The sequence below is a fragment of the Phyllobates terribilis genome, unplaced genomic scaffold, assembly GCF_046119375.1.
Source record: "Phyllobates terribilis strain yellow unplaced genomic scaffold, ASM4611937v1 Scaffold_14__1_contigs__length_39327217, whole genome shotgun sequence".
Taxonomy (NCBI): Eukaryota; Metazoa; Chordata; class Amphibia; order Anura; family Dendrobatidae; genus Phyllobates; species Phyllobates terribilis.
In genome coordinates, this window is record NW_027362774.1 from 6,435,072 (window position 1) to 6,457,560 (window position 22,489).

General features: G+C 40.3%; 1 protein-coding gene across 2 annotated transcripts in view; it reads left to right on the plus strand.

Moving 5' to 3' along the window:
- The window catches only part of LOC141175935 (ninjurin-1-like), a 92,501-nt gene that overhangs the window by 13,594 nt on the left and 56,418 nt on the right, over nt 1–22,489 (plus strand). For both annotated transcript variants that reach the window (XM_073659928.1, XM_073659929.1), the window contains exon 2: nt 446–598. In XM_073659928.1, the coding sequence (XP_073516029.1) occupies nt 446–598 (153 nt within the window). The remainder of the gene's footprint in view (nt 1–445; nt 599–22,489) is intronic.

The following is a 22,489-nucleotide window of genomic DNA, read 5'->3' on the forward strand; positions in this document are numbered from 1 at the left end:
ACCAGTGCATTTCTTGAAACAGCAGGGAATTTGATTCTAAAAAAGCCCCGGTGGCCGGTGTGAGAATAGCAGGATTTCTGTTTTTTTTATTTTCAACATAGATTGTGATTTGTAAAAAATTAATTAAAAAAAAGAAAAAAAACATTGCCAAAAATCCCATTTTCTGATAGTTAGCTTTCCTTTAAGATCTTCACTATGACCTGACTGAGCTTTGAGAGCAGAGCACAGGAGGACGCAGGATCCCGTCAGGTTGTCCTGTGAGTCACGATATCACTGAGTCTCCGGACTGTCATAGAGGGAACATCGGGTAACAATACGTCTCTCTGAGAGCAACATCTGGTGGAGCCTGAGACGATGAATCACCCCAAGATTAACTAATACAAGGAATGAACGGGAGTGTGAATTATTGATGGGGACATGGTGTAACCCTCACATCTCTCTGCAGGTGATAAGGAACATCAACACATTCGCCAGGACTAAGACATTGGCGCAAGGATTTCTAGACATGGCCCTTTTCACGGCAAACGCTTCCCAGATGAAACACCTCCTACAGCAGGGACCGGAGACACCGTTTTATTATTTCCTCTTCTCACTTCTGGTAAGTCCATTGTAGGACCTTTGTGATCTAGTCTGAGGTCTAATGCCCAATGTCCTTCCTATAACTTCTTATTCCAGGCTTGTATAACTTCGGCAACTCTCATTCTGTTCCCATCATTTTGGAAATATTGGCCCGGGAGTCCCATTCCACTGTGATGTTTAATCGAGGCTTAGACATTCTGGATTTTCGGCATTTTAGTAATGATGGATATGTTTGTCCTAAATACCAACCAGAGCATGGAGGTGGTCATCTCCATCAACATCATCTGATGGTAATCCCAACGACATCACTGGTGGGCATTGCCCTAAACAAAGGCAATGCCTGTTGACCCATGGGGCTTTAAAGATGTCGTCCTATCAAGACAACCACTGTCCATATGCCACATTACTGCACATGCTCATCGGAAAGGGAGAGCAATGCTCTACAAAACAGAAATTGAGGCTGCACTGTAGAAGCTTCTGGCAAACATGCTTGCTGACCCATGGGGCTTTCATCTAAATGGCCACCATGTAATTCTACGTTTCCACTGCAGCATCCCTCACCGGGAGCAGACAGTGCGTTTTGCATCCTAGTCCTGGTCTTTAGCTGGTTGCATCCTTGGACCTCACTACTGCTCTTCCTGAGCTATAATTGTCAACCTTCACATCTAAGCCCAAAAAATTTCCAAGTTAGATCTTTACAACACCCCTTCTCGACTCTTTTGTGCCTCCTTCATGGAAGAAACCTTCTGGAAGCTTGGCTTCAAGAATATTTTAGAAGGTTTCAGCAGAGCCTAAGAAATTTGGAAAAGTCTTTTGGAAGTCAAGGAGGTCTGTACTCCTTTCAGGACATCCTAGAAGAGTTGTCTTCCTTAGGATAAATAATGACTAGGAAGTAGTGTTGAGTGAGTATGAATTGTTAACCCCTTCGGAAAGCACGCTAGGGTGCTCGCCGAGTATTTGAGGCATGCTCGGCATTGATGAAAGTGTCTCCGCAGCTGCATGTGTCACATCTGTCAGACGCCTGTGACATATGGCCAGTCATGACCCGCTGTTGACCCTCTGATCTTCTGGAAGCTCAACTTCAAGAAGGTTTTAGTAGGTTTCAGCGGACACCAAGAAACTTTCCAAGTCTTTTGGAAGTCCAGGAGGTTTCCACTTCTTTCAGAACATCCTAGGAGAGTGGGCATTCTTAGGATAAATGATGGCTAAGAAACCTTCGTCCAGATTTGGCCAATCATCCTTGGCCAGTCATGAAGCTATGTTGACCCTCTGCTCTTCTGGAAGCTTGGCTTCAAGAAGGTTGTAGTAGGTTTCAGGGGAACCTGGGAAATTTGCCAAGTCTTTTGGAAGTCCAGGAGGTCTCCACTTATTTCAGGACATCCTAGGAGAGTGGGCTTCCTTACAATAAATGATGACTAGGAAGCCTTCGCCCAGATTTGGCCAGTCATGAGACTTTATTGACCCTCTGGTCTTCTGGAAGCTTGGCTTCAAGAAGGTTGTAGTAAGTTTAAGGGGAGCCCAGGAAATTTGTCAAGCCATTTGGAAGTCCAGGAGGTCTCCACTTATTTCAGGACATCCTAGGAGAGTGTGCTTCCTTACAATAAATGATGACTATGATGCCTTCGCACAGATTTGGCCAGTCATGAGCCTTTGTTGACCCTCTGCTCTTCTGGAAGCTCGGCTTCAAGAAGGTTGTAGTAGGTTTCAGCGGAGCCCAGGAAATTTGCCAAGTCTTTTGGAAGTCCAGGAGGTCTGTACTTCTTTTAGGACATCGTAGAAGAGTTGGCTTCCTTAGGATAAATGGTGACAAGGAAACCTTCGCCCAGATTTGGCCAATCATCCTTGGCCCTCGGCTGCCCATTACTATAAGATACAGTGATGGCTGGCTCAATATTGGCCCCTGTGGGTTAGTTGGCCCTTTACTAAGGCGAGATACACATTTTTCCTCCTTTCTATCCTCCGTATAATCTTCTCAGCTCCTAGTAAAGCACAGATTCATGGATCAGAAAGAAAAAAAGCTCCCGCCGCTTGACGAGAGGCGTCGTAATGGAAACGCATTAAAATAAAGTAAGTTTTATAGCCGGGTATAAAAATATAACATCTCTTAAATATTTATCTGCCTTTGATGGAGCCAGATTCTTGATTGTGCCATGAAATAAGCTCAATACGTTGACTTTACCATCCGACGCCCGGTGCATATGACCCTTCTACAAACACTTCAATCAGATCCGACAGAAATTTCCGGCATCGGAGCATAAAACGACGCAGGTTATGGCGGCGGAGGGTGTAAATCACTGACGGTTCACTCTGTAATTAGACAATGGTTGATTGCCAGTTTTACACATGTACTCATAATGCAGAACCAATTAGAAAGGCTTAGTGGAAAGGCATAAGTACATTGAAATAATCTAGTCATTGTCCCCCTTGGGCATGATTTAGCAACTAAATATTTCCGCAGCCTTTAATGTGACGACTAGCCGTGGAAACACAGAATACATAATCGTGTGGGGTGTTTGTACTGGAAACAGTCACTTTAATCAAGATAAACAGCGCCATTCCTGGGAGGACGCCGGTGCGTCTCCAAGCGCCATCATTGTACTGTACACTTTGTCTTCCCGGGCATCACAAAATGTAAGAGCTCTGTTAGCTGTCAGTGAATGGGAAGACCCTCGCCTAGTCCCGGGCTGCGTCAGCTCCTGCCATCCTTGGATCTTGTATTTGTAACATGAGATCTCGGCCAGAGAACGCGCCAGAAGGAGCAAGGAGCGAGGAGATCGCCTGTCTCCAACTGGTGGGCTCCGGCTCCAAGCCATGACGGTATAACTTAGGGATGGCACTGCTAGGTGGCCTCTGTGTGTCATTATTACGGGTTTATAATATGCTGTCATTCAGTAGTCACAGTATGGCAGTATGATGTGACCACTGTATGGAATGATTAAATATTAACAGTACGGAAGTAATATGAGGTCACTTCCTATATGGCACTGTTATATATTCACAGTATGGTAGTATTATGAGGTCACTTCCTATATGGCACTGTTATATATTCACAGTACGGAAGCAATATGAGGTCACTACCTATATGGCACTGTTATATATTCACAGTATGGTAGTATTATGAGGTCACTTCCTATATGGCACTGTTATATATTCACAGTACGGTAGTATTAGGTGTCCTCTTCCTATATGGCACTGTTATATATTCACAGTACGGTAGTATTAGGTGTCCACTTCCTATATGGAACTGTTATATATTCACAGTACGGTAGTATTAGGTGTCCACTTCCTATATGGCACTGTTATTTATTCACAGTACGGTAGTATAAGGTGTCCACTTCCTATATGGCACTGTTATATATTCACAGTACGGTAGTATTAGGTGTCCATTTCCTATATGGCACTGTTATATATTCACAGTACGGTAGTATTAGGTGTCCACTTCCTATATGGCACTGTTATATATTCACAGTACGGTAGTATTAGGTGTCCACTTCCTATATGGCACTGTTATATATTCTCAGTACGGTAGTATTAGGTGTCCAATTCCTATATGGCACTGTTATATATTCACAGTACAGTAGTATTAGGTGTCCACTTCCTATATGGCACTGTTATATATTCACAGTACGGTAGTATTAGGTGTCCACTTCCTATACGGCACTGTTATATATTCACAGTACGGTAGTATTAGGTGTCCACTTCCTGTAAGGCACTGTTATATATTCACAGTACGGTAGTATTAGGTGTCCACTTCTTATATGGCACTGTTATATATTCACAGTACGGAAGCAATATGAGGTCACTACCTATATGGCACTGTTATATATTCACAGTATGGTAGTATTATGAGGTCACTTCCTATATGGCACTGTTATATATTCACAGTACGGTAGTATTAGGTGTCCTCTTCCTATATGGCACTGTTATATATTCACAGTACGGTAGTATTAGGTGTCCACTTCCTATATGGCACTGTTATATATTCACAGTACGGTAGTATTAGGTGTCCACTTCCTGTAAGGCACTGTTATATATTCACAGTACGGTAGTATTAGGTGTCCACTTCCTATATGGCACTGTTATATATTCACAGTACGGTAGTATTAGGTGTCCACTTCCTGTAAGGCACTGTCATATATTCACAGTACGGTAGTATTAGGTGTCCACTTCCTATATGGCACTGTTATATATTCACAGTACGGTAGTATTAGGTGTCCACTTCCTATATGGCACTGTTATATATTCACAGTACGGTAGTATTAGGTGTCCACTTCCTATATGGCACTGTTATTTATTCACAGTACGGTAGTATAAGGTGTCCACTTCCTATATGGCACTGTTATATATTCACAGTACGGTAGTATTAGGTGTCCATTTCCTATATGGCACTGTTATATATTCACAGTACGGTAGTATTAGGTGTCCACTTCCTATATGGCACTGTTATATATTCACAGTACGGTAGTATTAGGTGTCCACTTCCTATATGGCACTGTTATATATTCACAGTACGGTAGTATTAGGTGTCCAATTCCTATATGGCACTGTTATATATTCACAGTACAGTAGTATTAGGTGTCCACTTCCTATATGGCACTGTTATATATTCACAGAACGGTAGTATTAGGTGTCCACTTCCTATACGGCACTGTTATATATTCACAGTACGGTAGTATTAGGTGTCCACTTCCTGTAAGGCACTGTTATATATTCACAGTACGGTAGTATTAGGTGTCCACTTCTTATATGGCACTGTTATATATTCACAGTACGGTAGTATTAGGTGTCCTCTTCCTATATGGCACTGTTATATATTCACAGTACGGTAGTATTAGGTGTCCACTTCATATTTGGCACTGTTATATATTCACAGTACGGTAGTATTAGGTGTCCACTTCCTATATGCCACTGTTATATATTCACAGTACGGTAGTATTAGCTGTCCACTTCCTATATGGCACTGTTATATATTCACAGTACGGTAGTATTAGGTGTCCACTTCCTATATGGCACTGTTATATATTCACAGTACGGTAGTATTAGGTGTCCACTTCCTATATGGCACTGTTATATATTCACAGTACGGTAGTATTAGGTGTCCACTTCCTATATGGCACTGTTATATATTCACAGTGCGGTAGTATTAGGTGTCCACTTCCTATATGGCACTGTTATATATTCACAGTACGGTAGTATTAGGTGTCCACTTCCTATATGGCACTGTTATATATTCACAGTACGGTAGTATTAGGTGTCCACTTCCTGTAAGGCACTGTTATTTATTCACAGTATGGTAGTATAAGGTGTCCACTTCCTATATGGCACTGTTATATATTCACAGTACGGTAGTATTAGGTGTCCACTTCCTATATGGCACTGTTATATATTCACAGTACGGTAGTATTAGGTGTCCACTTCCTATATGGCACTGTTATTTATTCACAGTTCGGTAGTATAAGGTGTCCACTTCCTATATGGCACTGTTATATATTCACAGTACGGTAGTATTAGGTGTCCATTTCCTATATGGCACTGTTATATATTCACAGTACGGTAGTATTAGGTGTCCACTTCCTATATGGCACTGTTATATATTCACAGTACGGTAGTATTAGGTGTCCACTTCCTATATGGCACTGTTATATATTCACAGTACGGTAGTATTAGGTGTCCATTTCCTATATGACACTGTTATATATTCACAGTACGGTAGTATTAGGTGTCCATTTCCTATATGGCACTGTTATATATTCACAGTACGGTAGTATTAGGTGTCCATTTCCTATATGGCACTGTTATATATTCACAGTACGGTAGTATTAGGTGTCCATTTCCTATATGGCACTGTTATATATTCATAGTACGGTAGTATTAGGTGTCCACTTCCTATATGGCACTGTTATATATTCACAGTACGGTAGTATTAGGTGTCCACTTCCTATATGGCACTGTTATATATTCACAGTACGGTAGTATTAGGTGTCCACTTCCTATATGGCACTGTTATATATTCACAGTACGGTAGTATTAGGTGTCCACTTCCTATATGGCACTGTTATATATTCACAGTACGGTAGTATTAGGTGTCCACTTCCTATATGGCACTGTTATTTATTCACAGTACGGTAGTATAAGGTGTCCACTTCCTATATGGCACTGTTATATATTCACAGTACGGTAGTATTAGGTGTCCATTTCCTATATGGCACTGTTATATATTCACAGTACGGTAGTATTAGGTGTCCACTTCCTATATGGCACTGTTATATATTCACAGTACGGTAGTATTAGGTGTCCACTTCCTATATGGCACTGTTATATATTCACAGTACTGTAGTATTAGGTGTCCATTTCCTATATGGCACTGTTATATATTCACAGTACGGTAGTATTAGGTGTCCACTTCCTATATTGCACTGTTATATATTCACAGTACGGTAGTATTAGGTGTCCACTTCCTATATGGCACTGTTATATATTCACAGTACGGTAGTATTAGGTGTCCACTTCCTATATGGCACTGTTATATATTCACAGTACGGTAGTATTAGGTGTCCATTTCCTATATGGCACTGTTATATATTCACAGTACGGTAGTATTAGGTGTCCACTTCCTATATTGCACTGTTATATATTCACAGTACGGTAGTATTAGGTGTCCACTTCCTATATGGCACTGTTATATATTCACAGTACGGTAGTATTAGGTGACCATTTCCTATATGGCACTGTTATATATTCACAGTACGGTAGTATTAGGTGTCCACTTCCTGTAAGGCACTGTTATATATTCACAGTACGGTAGTATAAGGTGTCCACTTCCTATATGGCACTGTTATATATTCACAGTATGGTAGTATTAGGTGTCCACTTCCTGTAAGGCACTGTTATTTATTCACAGTACGGTAGTATAAGGTGTCCACTTCCTATATGGCACTGTTATATATTCACAGTACGGTAGTATAAGGTGTCCACTTCCTATATGGCACTTTTATATATTCACAGTACAGTAGTATTAGGTGTCCACTTCCTATATGGCACTGTTATATATTCACAGTACGGTAGTATAAGGTGTCCACTTCCTATATGGCACTTTTATATATTCACAGTACAGTAGTATTAGGTGTCCACTTCCTATATGGCACTGTTATATATTCACAGTACGGTAGTATTAGGTGTCCACTTCCTATATGGCACTGTTATATATTCACAGTACGGTAGTATTAGGTGTCCACTTCCTGTAAGGCACTGTTATACATTCACAGTACGGTAGTATTAGGTGTCCACTTCCTATATGGCACTGTTATATATTCACAGTACGGTAGTATTAGGTGTCCAATTCCTATATGGCACTATTATATATTCACAGTACGGTAGTATTAGGTGTCCACTTCCTGTAAGGCACTGTTAAATATTCACAGTACGGTAGTATTAGGTGTCCACTTCCTGTAAGGCACTGTTAAATATTCACAGTACGGTAGTATTAGGTGTCCACTTCCTATATGGCACTGTTATATATTCACAGTACGGTAGTATTAGGTGTCCACTTCCTATATGGCACTGTTATATATTCACAGTACGGTAGTATTAGGTGTCCACTTCCTATATGGCACTGTTATATATTCACATTACGGTAGTATTAGGTGTCCACTTCCTATATGGCACTGTTATATATTCACAGTACGGTAGTATTAGGTGTCCTCTTCCTATATGGCACTGTTATATATTCACAGTACGGTAGTATTAGGTGTCCACTTCCTATATGGCACTGTTATATATTCACAGTACGGTAGTATTAGGTGTCCACTTCCTATATGGCACTGTTATATATTCACAGTACGGTAGTATTAGGTGTCCACTTCCTATATGGCACTGTTATATATTCACAGTACGGTAGTATTAGGTGTCCACTTCCTGTAAGGCACTGTTATATATTCACAGTACGGTAGTATTAGGTGTCCACTTCCTATATGGCACTGTTATATATTCACAGTACGGTAGTATTAGGTGTCCACTTCCTATATGTCACTGTTATATATTCACAGTATGGTAGTATTAGGTGTCCACTTCCTATATGGCACTGTTATATATTCACAGTACGGTAGTATTAGGTGTCCACTTCCTGTAAGGCACTGTTATATATTCACAGTACGGTAGTATTAGGTGTCCACTTCCTGTAAGGCACTGTTATATATTCACAGTACGGTAGTATTAGGTGTCCACTTCCTATATGGCACTGTTATATATTCACAGTACGGTAGTATTAGGTTTCCACTTCCTATATGTCACTGTTATATATTCACAGTATGGTAGTATTAGGTGTCCACTTCCTATATGGCACTGTTATATATTCACAGTACGGTAGTATTAGGTGTCCACTTCCTGTAAGGCACTGTTATATATTCACAGTACGGTAGTATTAGGTGTCCACTTCCTGTAAGGCACTGTTATATATTCACAGTACGGTAGTATTAGGTGTCCACTTCCTATATGGCACTGTTATATATTCACAGTACGGTAGTATTAGGTGTCCACTTCCTATATGGCACTGTTATATATTCACAGTACGGTAGTATTAGGTGTCCACTTCCTATACGGCACTGTTATATATTCACAGTACGGTAGTATTAGGTGTCCACTTCCTGTAAGGCACTGTTATATATTCACAGTACAGTAGTATTAGGTGTCCACTTCTTATATGGCACTGTTATATATTCACAGTACGGTAGTATTAGGTGTCCTCTTCCTATATGGCACTGTTATATATTCACAGTACGGTAGTATTAGGTGTCCACTTCCTATTTGGCACTGTTATATATTCACAGTACGGTAGTATTAGGTATCCACTTCCTATATGGCACTGTTATATATTCACAGTACGGTAGTATTAGGTGTCCACTTCCTATATGGCACTGTTATATATTCACAGTACGGTAGTATTAGGTGTCCACTTCCTATATGGCACTGTTATATATTCACAGTACGGTAGTATTAGGTGTCCACTTCCTATATGGCACTGTTATATATTCACAGTACGGTAGTATTAGGTGTCCACTTCCTATATGGCACTGTTATATATTCACAGTACGGTAGTATTAGGTGTCCACTTCCTATATGGCACTGTTATATATTCACAGTACGGTAGTATTAGGTGTCCACTTCCTATATGGCACTGTTATATATTCACAGTACGGTAGTATTAGGTGTCCACTTCCTATATGGCACTGTTATATATTCACAGTACGGTAGTATTAGGTGTCCACTTCCTGTAAGGCACTGTTATTTATTCACAGTACGGTAGTATAAGGTGTCCACTTCCTATATGGCACTGTTATATATTCACAGTACGGTAGTATTAGGTGTCCACTTCCTATATGGCACTGTTATATATTCACAGTACGGTAGTATTAGGTGTCCACTTCCTATATGGCACTGTTATTTATTCACAGTACGGTAGTATAAGGTGTCCACTTCCTATATGGCACTGTTATATATTCACAGTACGGTAGTATTAGGTGTCCATTTCCTATATGGCACTGTTATATATTCACAGTACGGTAGTATTAGGTGTCCACTTCCTATATGGCACTGTTATATATTCACAGTACGGTAGTATTAGGTGTCCATTTCCTATATGGCACTGTTATATATTCACAGTACGGTAGTATTAGGTGTCCATTTCCTATATGGCACTGTTATATATTCACAGTACGGTAGTATTAGGTGTCCATTTCCTATATGGCACTGTTATATATTCACAGTACGGTAGTATTAGGTGTCCATTTCCTATATGGCACTGTTATATATTCACAGTACGGTAGTATTAGGTGTCCACTTCCTATATGGCACTGTTATATATTCACAGTACGGTAGTATTAGGTGTCCACTTCCTATATGGCACTGTTATATATTCACAGTACGGTAGTATTAGGTGTCCACTTCCTATATGGCACTGTTATATATTCACAGTACGGTAGTATTAGGTGTCCACTTCCTATATGGCACTGTTATATATTCACAGTACGGTAGTATTAGGTGTCCACTTCCTATATGGCACTGTTATTTATTCACAGTACGGTAGTATAAGGTGTCCACTTCCTATATGGCACTGTTATATATTCACAGTACGGTAGTATTAGGTGTCCATTTCCTATATGGCACTGTTATATATTCACAGTACGGTAGTATTAGGTGTCCATTTCCTATATGGCACTGTTATATATTCACAGTACGGTAGTATTAGGTGTCCACTTCCTATATGGCACTGTTATATATTCACAGTACGGTAGTATTAGGTGTCCACTTCCTATATGGCACTGTTATATATTCACAGTACGGTAGTATTAGGTGTCCATTTCCTATATGGCACTGTTATATATTCACAGTACGGTAGTATTAGGTGTCCACTTCCTGTAAGGCACTGTTATATATTCACAGTACGGTAGTATAAGGTGTCCACTTCCTATATGGCACTGTTATATATTCACAGTACGGTAGTATTAGGTGTCCACTTCCTGTAAGGCACTGTTATTTATTCACAGTACGGTAGTATAAGGTGTCCACTTCCTATATGGCACTGTTATATATTCACAGTACGGTAGTATTAGGTGTCCACTTCCTGTAAGGCACTGTTATTTATTCACAGTACGGTAGTATAAGGTGTCCACTTCCTATATGGCACTGTTATATATTCACAGTACAGTAGTATTAGGTGTCCACTTCCTATATGGCACTGTTATATATTCACAGTACGGTAGTATAAGGTGTCCACTTCCTATATGGCACTGTTATATATTCACAGTACGGTAGTATTAGGTGTCCACTTCCTGTAAGGCACTGTTATTTATTCACAGTACGGTAGTATAAGGTGTCCACTTCCTATATGGCACTGTTATATATTCACAGTACAGTAGTATTAGGTGTCCACTTCCTATATGGCACTGTTACATATTCACAGTACGGTAGTATTATGAAGTCACTTCCTATATGGCACTGTTATATATTCACAGTATAGTACTATTATTGTCCACTTCCTATATGGCACTGTTATATATTCACAGTATGGTAGTATTAGGTGTCCACTTCCTATATGGCACTGTTATATATTCACAGTATGGTAGTATTATGAAGTCACTTCCTATATGGCACTGTTACATATTCACAGTACGGTAGTATTATGAAGTCACTTCCTATATGGCACTGTTATATATTCACTGTATAGTACTATTATTGTCCACTTCCTATATGGCACTGTTATAACTTCACATTATTGTTAACTAGTATTATGTGACCACTGTCTACATGGTACTGTTATATACAACACTGAATGTAACAGTATAAGACACTGACCATATTCAGACCCGCAAATCAGCAGGCCGATCAATAATCGTGTACTTATTATATGGACCAATGTGGAATGGCAGACCATTCGATAAGACACATAAATAAAGAGAACCACCGAATGATAGGTCCAATCGAACAAAAGTAATTAATTAAATACCTTTATTAGAGTTATGGTTAAAGTGACACTACATGCACAAGGAAAGCCGCATTACAGTGACCATACAATGTTGTTATATTGCAATGTGTGCTGGACTATAGAATATGCTGGTGAATACCAGGGTAGGTAAATACAAAACAGATGATCAGTTATACTATAGATGGAAAAAAGAGGAGCAAAATACTGGACCCCCTGACGAAAGACGTGTGTCCGAAACGCGCGTCGGGGTTACGCCGCTTGGTGCCGTTTACATACGCTGGACCAGTGTGCAGGTATATACTCTTAACTCTTTTATGATCTGAGTCAGTATTTTGATTACCTTGATTATTACATAGATGTGTATGGGGCACATGAATGGTCATTGATATGGAGTACATAGGAATTTTCCTCTCCATATTGTTAAATATGAATACATGATTTGGCCATTCATATGCTACCTGGAGTTGTTTATTTGGTGATCCAAACCTATTTTGCTCCTCTTTTTTCCATCTATAGTATAACTGATCATCTGTTTTGTATTTACCTACCCTGGTATTCACCAGCATATTCTATAGTCCAGCACACATTGCAATATAACAACATTGTATGGTCACTGTAATGCGGCTTTCCTTGTGCATGTAGTGTCACTTTAACCATAACTCTAATAAAGGTATTTAATTAATTACTTTTGTTCGATTGGACCTATCATTCGGTGGTTCTCTTTATTTACATGGTACTGTTATATATTCACAGTATGGTAGTATTATGAGGCCATTTCCTATATGGCACTGTTATATATTCACAGTATGGTAGTATTATGAGGCCATTTCCTATATGGCACTGTTATATATTCACAGTATGGTAGTATTATGAGGCCATTTCCTATATGGCACTGTTATGACTCCATTATATGCCAGTATTATGTGAACACTTTATGGCATGGATATAAACAGTTTGGCAGTAATAGGAAGGCACTAACAGCCGCCATCTATTACTGATCTTTCATAGTACTGGGTTTCTTATATGGGTAAAGGGACCCTTTAGACCCCCGCTAGGCTCCAGGACCCTGGTGAGAATGCAGCTCATGCAGCCGGACTATATGGCAGTGCTATGCATCGGTATGTCAGCATTATAGCGGTAGTATATGATGGCCCTGTTATACTGCATCTTCATAGTGCAGAGGTCTTGTGAGCGCACAGGTCCCTGGGTTATGTACATACTATGGCAATATTTTTCCAGTATGACTCTCAAAATTGTTTATCCTGAAAAATGGGTTGGGGCCCCTCCACACAAGCTCTGCCCAGGACCCTCCGCCGACCTGCTAGTGGTATAATCCACGTAATGGCCACCATGCTGGCTAAGAAATTAACCAGACAAGAGTTATGGATTTTGGTAACTACTGTAAGCGCAGAGTATTTAAGCAGATTTTTATGCTGGAGGAAAAAGTTTAGTGCATCGACCTGAAGTATGTAACTAATGAAAATATCATCCCGTCCGTGTCAGGGGGCAGCTGGACGTGAGCTCACGTGGCCTCTAATGAGCCTAATTAGCGACATTTACATCTCTATGACTGCGGCTCGGCTGTAATTGCTTTGTCGGATCTCATCTTCCTCACTGTCTCATACGAGGCGGGAGCAGCGGCCGTCTCACGTGCGTCGCACTCTCACTTCCTCAAACTCTTCTTGCTTCATTGGAAAGTCGAGAAAACGCACAGAAAGCCACAAGGCGATTAACAGATTAATTAACGGCTCATACCTGGCACATCGCATGGAGGAGAAGACTGCGGAAGCTGAGGTTCCGGGGACTGGGGGGTTCATTGCTCATCTCCTACATACCCTGGTGCCCCCCTCGTGTATTTATATGGGTAGTGGATGGTCTCTCTCCTTTGACTTTTCATAGGGGCTCCTAAAATTCCCAAGAAAATGAACCACTGGGAAAGGAGAGGTGGCCGGGCATATGGTCTCTCTCCTTTCGATTTTCATGGCTTCTCCTAAAATTCCCCCAAAAGTGTGGCACTTGGAATGGAGAGGTGGCCGGGCATATGGTCTGTCGCCTTTCACTTGGAATAATGGGTGCTCCTAAAATTCCCAAGAAAATTAGTCACTGGGAATGGAGAGCTGGGCACACATATGGTCTCTCTCCTTTGACTTTTCATGGGTGCCCCTAAAATTCCCAAGAAAATTTGCCACTGAGAATGGAGAGGTGGACACACATATGGTCTGTCGCCTTTCACTTTTCATGGGTGCTCCTAAAATTCCCAAGAAAATGAATCACTGGGAATGGAGAGGTGGCCGGGCATATGATCTCACTCCTTTGACTTTTCATGGATGCTCCTAAAATTTCAAAGAAAGCGTGCTACTGGGAATGGAAAGGTGGCCGAGCATAAGGTTTCTCTCCTTTCACTTTTCATGGGTGCTACTAAAATTCCCCCAAAAAACGCCACTGTGAATGGAGAGGTGGCTGGCAGCCGTGGTTATGGTTTCTTTCCGTTCACTTTTCAGGGGTGCTCCTAAAATTCCCCCAAAATTGTGCCACTGGGAATAGATAGATGGTCACACATATGGTCTCCCTCCTTCCACTTTTCATGGCAGCTCCTAAAATTCCCAAGAAAATGTGTCACTGGGAATGGAGAGGTGGCCGCACATATGGTCTCTCTCCTTTCAATTTTTATGAGAGCTCCTAAAATTCCCCAAAAAATTAACCACTGGGAATGGAGAGGTGGCCGCACATATGGTCTCTCTCCTTTCATTTTTCATGGCAGCTCCTAAAATTTCCAAGAAAATGAACCACTGGGAATGGAGAGGTGGTCGGGCATATGGTCTGTCTTCTTTCAATTTTTATGGGAGCTCCTAAAATTTCCAAGAAAATGTGTCACTGGGAATGGAGAGGTGGCCGCACATATGGTCTCTCTCCTTTGACTTTTCATGGGAGCTCCTAAAATTCCCAAGAAAATTAACCACTGGGAATGGAGAGGTGGCCGGGCATATGGTCTGTCTTCTTTCAATTTTTATGGGAGCTCCTAAAATTTCCAAGAAAATGTGCCACTGGGAATGGAGAGGTGGCCGGGCATATGGCCTCTCTCCTTTCACTTTTCATGGAAGCTCCTAAAATTCCCAAGAAAATGTGTCACTGGGAATGGAGAGATGGACACACATATGGCCTCTCTCCCTTCACTTTTCATGGGAGCTCCTAAAATTCTAAAAAAAATATGAAAGTTATCAAATTTGCCAAACAATTGCCCAGTGCCCACCACTGGGGAAGGTGAGGAGGTGGCGCATGCGCAGCTCTACTTCATTCACTTGTAGGACAGTTCTAATATATTGGAGCTCCATTTCCAATGATTGGAGAGGGCCGAACGCACTTCTACTTACAGCGGAGCCGCATTGATGGGGGGGTCCGAGAATTGGCTAGGCAATAAATGTCCAAGATGGATCAACCCTTGGACGTTATCTCAACTCAACCAGCTGAGTTGAGATAACGAAGCTCGAAGCTGAAAGTTAATATACAAATGTCTCTTTTCGCCCTAGAAAATATTTGATATCCTGACAAAAAAAAGTCTTTACATTTCTTTATTACCCGAGTAACTCAACCTCCAAGATGTCGCCTCCGAGGAGATCAAGCGAAGGGGACTTTTAGCAAAAAAAAATATTGTACTTTACGGCTCTAGTTTACAACCAGATCAATTATCGCGGCATACTTTAGGAATCTGAGAGAAATTAAAAAGGGCACGTTGGCACGGAGCTAATGTAATTAGCCATAAATAGAGCGGGCATTAATGACAGTAAATATAATAGTTACATAGCGGAATGATTTTAGATGGGACATTAAAATCTGTTCCTCGATTTTGTCAAGAATTATATCACCAGACTCCCCCCATTCATTACCGGCCGCCAAACCCATTCAGAGGCGAACGGCCATTTCATCGGCATAAAAATCACGTTACAACGTTACCAAATTGGAATTTTAAATCTTGGCCGTCATTAAACATGAAAGCCGGATGATAAAGAATGGAGTCCAGGAAAAACATCGCCCTGTCCCCGGGCTGAGAGGCCGTCTACTGGTGACATCCAGAATGTGAAGATACTAAAGGGGCGACCATTATTAGACGCCATGGGGCCATCATCAGGTCACCCGGTCACAGAGGCTGTGCCTTCTCCTCTGTACATGAGTAACGTAATGTATGAATGGTGAGTGCAGCTCTGGAGGATAATACAGGAGGTAACTCAGGATCAGTAATGTAATGTATGTACACAGTGAATGCACCAGCAGAATAGTGAGTGCAGCTCTGGAGGATAATACAGGAGGTAACTCAGGATCAGTAATGTAATGTATATACACAGTGACTGCACCAGCAGAATAGTGAGTGCAGCTCTGGAGTATAATACAGGAGGTAACTCAGGATCAGTAATGTAATGTATATACACAGTGACTGCACCAGCAGAATAGTGAGTGCAGCTCTGGAGTATAATACAGGATGTAACTCAGGATCAGAAATGTAATGTATGTACACAGTGACTGCACCAGCAGAATAGTGAGTGCAGCTCTGGAGTATAATACAGGATGTAACTTAGGATCAGTGATGTAATGTATGTACACAGTGACTGCACCAGCAGAATATTGAGTGCCGCTCTGGAGGATAATACAGGATGTAACTCAGGATCAGTAATGTAATGTATGTACACAGTGACTGCACCAGCAGAATAGTGAGTGCAGCTCTGGAGTATAATACAGGATGTAACTCAGGATCAGTAATGTAATGTATGTACACAGTGACTGCACCAGCAGAATAGTGAGTGCAGCTCTGGAGTATAATACAGGATGTAACTCAGGATCAGTAATGTAATGTATGTACACAGTGACTGCACCAGCAGAATAGTGAGTGCAGCTCTGGAGTATAATACAGGATGTAACTCAGGATCAGTAATGTAATGTATGTACACAGTGACTGCACCAGCAGAATAGTGAGTGCAGCTCTGGAGTATAATACAGGATGTAACCTGGGATCAGTACAGGATCAGTAAGCGCCCTGACTTATGTCGAGAATCCCTCCAGATTGAGCCATTGTAACACTAACATCCTATTGGAAAACTCCTCATACTGCAATTCCCTGTTTGGTGCCTTATCTGCTGTGTATTGCTCATTATATGAGGGCTCCGTTCCCCGTGCATCCTCCGCATTCAGTATATACATATATTTGATATGTCTCTGTCAAGTTTCATATGTGCCGCAGCCTCTAATAACAGATGGCAGCCCATTCCCCCTATCATGGCTTAATGCATCGTGCTAGGATTTTTTTGCCGTCCCCTCCTCCCCTCCTTGTGCTACTTAGTCCGAACATATTCAGAGCGTCGCTGCCACATTGATTTAGCGCGTACGACTCATTTTCTTGTCTATACACATTTCAGCGGAGAAACATAAGAAGCCATTATGAAGGGGACTGTATATATACTTTACATAAAAATGACGGCTGTGTCTCGGAGCCGTACCCGGCTGTGATCTCACCGTCCTTTCTTGTCACAACATTCGCTGCGCTCGTGGCAGCTGGCGGAAAATATCTTAACTTGATATGAAAATGTACAAATGAAATAACTTGAAGTTCACAGCAAAAAGCAAAGGAGTGAGATCCTGGGAAATAGGACGTCAGCTCCGACTTTTGTGGGAGTCCAGAAGAAGCTACTGAGGTTCTCCTTTGGGCGAAACAGCTCCTCTCAGCCAATAAGAAGCATCAAAAATGCTTGTGGGCGTGTCCCAAGTAGTGTAACCACTCCCACGAGGAGCAATCCCAATTCTTTCTAACTTGCTAATCTGAAGTGACTAGTTAGACAACTTTCTTTACCTATCAGATACTTGGCAAAATTTGGAATTCAGCCAATCAGGAGCAGAAAAATTGTGTCCAAATTAAGTAAGAAGTCATTTAAACACTCCCATGAGGAGCAATCTCAATTCTTTCTGACTTGCTAATCTAAAGTGACTAGTTAGACAATGTTCTTTACCCATCAGACACTTCTCAGAAGCCTCAAAAATGCTCATGGGCGTGTTCTAATTAAGCAGGAAATAGTTTAAATACTCCCATGAGCAGCAATCCAAATTCTTTCTAACTTGCTAATCTAAAGTGACTAGATAGACAACTTTGTTTAACTATCAGATACTTGTCAAAATTTGGAATTCAGCCAATCAGGAGCAGAAAAATTGCTAATAGGCGTGTCCAAATTAAGTAAGAAGTAATTTAAACACTCTCATGAGGAGCAATCTCAATTCTTTCTGACTTGCTGATCTAAAGTGACCAGTTAGACAACTTTCTTTACCCATCAGATACTTCTCAAAATTTAGAACTCAGTCAATCAGGAGCAGAAAAATTGTCAATGGGTGTGTCCCAGTTAAGCAGAAAACAGTTTAAACACGTCCGTGAGGAGCAATCCCAATTCTTTCTGACTTGCTGATCTAAAAGTGACTAGTTAGACAACTTTCTTTCCCATCAGATACTTCTTAAAAAGTTTGAACACAATCAGAAACATCAATAATGCTCATGGGCGTGTCCCAGTTAAGCAGGAAGTAGTTTAAACACTCCCACGAGGAGCAATCCCAATTCTAACTTGCTAATCTAAAGTGACTAGTTGGACAACTTTCTTTAGCCATCAGACACTTCTCAAAATTTTGAACTCAGTCAATCAGGAGCAGAAAAATTGTCAATGGGTGTGTCCCAGTTAAGCAGAAAGTAGTTTAAACACGTCCATGAGGAGCAATCCCAATTCCTTCTAACTTGCTAATCTAAAGTGATTAGTTAGACAACTTTCTTTACCCATCAGATACTTGTCAAAATTTTGAACTCAGCCAATCAGGAGCAGAAAAATTGCTCATAAACGTGTCAAAATTAAGTAAGAAGTCATTTAAACACTCCCATGAGGAGAAATCTCAATTCTTTTTGACTTGCTAATCTAAAGTGACTAGTTAGACAACATTCTTTACCCATCAGATACTTGTTAAAAAGTTTGAACACAATCGGAAGCATCAAAAATGCTCATGGGCGTGTCCCAGTTAAGTAGGAAGCAGTTTAAACACTCCCACGAGGAGCAATCCCAATTCTAACTTGCTAATCTAAAGTGACTAGTTGGACAACTTTCTTTACCTATCAGACACTTCTCAAAATTTTGAACTCAGTCAATCAGGAGAAGAAAAATTGCTCATGGGCGTCTCCAAATTAAGAAGGATGTCATTTAAACACTCCCGTGAGGAGAAATCTCAATTATTTCTAACTTGCTAATCTAAAGTGACTTAGATAACGTTCTTTACCTATCAGACACGTCTCAAAATTTGGAACTCAGCCAAAAAAGTATTCTAAATGCTCATGGGCGTGTCTCTGTTAAGCCGGAAGTCATATAAACACGCCCATGAGGAGCAATCCAAATTCTTTCTAATTTGCTAATCTATAGTGACTCGTTAGACAACTTTCTTTACCCATCAGACACTTTTCAAAATTTGGAACTCAGCCAATAAGAAGCATCCAAAAATGCTCGTGGGCGTGTCCCAATTAAGTAGGAAGTAGTTTAAACACTCCCAAGAGGAGCAATCCCAATTCTAACTTGCTCATCTAAAGTGATTAGTTGGACAACTTTCTTTTGCCATCAGACACTTCTCAAAATGTTGTACTAATGAGCTGAACCCTCATATTGAATCAGGTGGACATCCCCTTTAAATTTTGGTTAAGTGGTGACTATTTTATCGATTGCCATCATTTTTCTGTTCATGTAAGAAGAGGTTGGTATCACTATACCCTTGACTTGCTGATTTTAGTTCATGCCTGTATTCTGGGACATTTTTTTGTACAACACTCTATGGTGTCGACCCTCTGTTGTTCCTCCTGGAAACGTATAAAAACATAAAATATCTGGGTTATACCAATTGGGGAGGGTGTCTATAGCTTGTAATACTGTCCAATCAGTGCTTGCTGACTATGTAGATACAGTCCCCTCCCCTTTGATTAGAAGGAATGGTAACGCCCATGTGTCAAATTACTTTACAGCAAATGAACGGCACAATGCAGAATTATTAGAAAAGATGTTTTAGATCTTTTTTTTTTTTTTTATGGAAATGCAAAAAGCAACTAAAGCAGACATGTGGGGGGTGCAGTTACACCCACGCACTGGATGCTACAATAAATGGCACATGGTGGGTGGGCGACCCGCTGCAGATTTTGCACTGGGAGCCAGGAACGGTTACATGACTTATTCAGCTCTGCTACATCTGTATATCAGAGAGGCGAACTCCCGGCACAGATTCATCGTGGCACCATCGATTTACCACCAGGAGCTATGTCAGCTCTGCTACATCTGTGACGAATAGATCTAGAAATGACATTGCATCCTGTTATTATTGCATCCCATTGGCGGCCCGTCCCTGTTCTGCGTTCCCACCGATGTTATTGTCTGCGCCGTAAAGGTTAAATAATACAATATAAAGTGATTGTTGGATCTGACACGTTGTAATATATTCAGCCATTTGCCGTTTTCCAGAAATATATCCGTGTTTTGTTCACATAAAGGATATTGTGTGACTTAATTATGCTGGTGTCAGACGCCGGGGACATGGCTGTCGTTTCACAGAATCAAAATGAATAATCACGAATGACAGACAGATGCCAATTACATGCTGAAATATATCGAAATATAATAATGTGCACAATAGTGCCGCAATACAGTGAGAATTCAACCGTGCAGCCGCCAGAGAATTCAACGCCCCTGATACAATACACCGGGCACGTCAAGATGAGAAACTAGAAATCTGGACGATGGCAGAGAAATTAGCCCAATAATACTGCTATACTATGACATAGTGTAAATGAATGATATATTGACTTTATAATAGCGCCACAGAGTAAATACAGTGACTGAGTAATACTACCATACAGTGCGTAAATTATACTACGGTACAGTATCTGAATATCGCCATATAATACTGAAATTATACTTTCATACACTTACAGAATTATGCCCCCACACAAAGACAGAATAATGCTGCCATAAAGTGATTAAATAATATTATCATACAGTAACTAAATAATGCTGCCATACAGTGACTATTTAATGACTAAATAATAATTCCATACAGTGACTGAATAATACCTCTATACAGTGAGTGACTTATACTACAGTATTTAAATGTAGCCATATATATGCATACTGTGATACAGATACAGAATAATGTCACCCCACCGCACAAAGACAAAATAATACTGCCATACTATGACATAGTGTAACTAAATAATGTATTGACTTTATAATAGTGCCATACAGTAAATAACACTGCTATACAGTGACTGTATACTAATATGCTATAGTACAGCATATGAATATCGCCATATAGTATTGAAATTATACTGTTATACTGTTACAGAATAATGCCACCACACAAAGACAGAATAATATTGCCATAAAGTGATTAAATAATATTATCATACTGTAACTAAATAATGCTGCCATACAGTCACTACATAATACCACTATTTAATGACTAAATAATAATTCCATACTGTGACTGAATAATACCTCTATATAGTGAGTGAATTATACTACAGTATATATATATACACACACGCACATACTGTCATCCGGTTACAGAATGATGCCACCACACAAAGTCAAAATAATACTGCTATAAAGTGAGTAAGTAATACCTCCACACTGTGGCTGGATAATAACATCACACAGTGGCAGAATAATAATGCCATCAATTGATTAAATATTATCATATTAGAGTAACTAAATAATACTGCCATACAGTGACTAATACTATACAATAACTAAATACATACAAATAATACCACCATACAATGACTTAAGTAAATGATACTTTTATACAGTAATTAAATAATACCACCATACAGTGACTGAAAAATACTGCCATACAATGATTAAGTAATAATGCCATAAAGTGGCTACATAATGCACCTATACAATGACTAAATAATAATACCATACAGTGACCGAATAATACTGCCATGAAGTGATTGTAGGATACTACAACTCAGAACCTGATTAATACTGACAGATAGTAACACAACTATATTGATAAACAGTTACTGAATAATACCCTTATACTGTGACTACATAATACTGCCATAAAGTGATTAATATGGCCATACAGTGACTGAGGAATCCGGACATACAGTGGTTATTACTACCAAGCAGTGAGTGAATAATGAAGCAATACAGTGACGACATAATGATAGAAAGAACTCGAGAAGAAGAGAACAAGATGAAATCTCCAAGGATCTGTTGCCAACTTTGTTTAAAAGAAAGGCAGGAATCTGACCTCCTAATGTGCCGTGAAACCAACCTCATACCGCCATATAGTGAATAAATAAAACTGCCATACAATCTGTCACTAAATGGAAACAACCCTGGAGAGCCGAATTAGTAAAGGGGCTAAAACCAA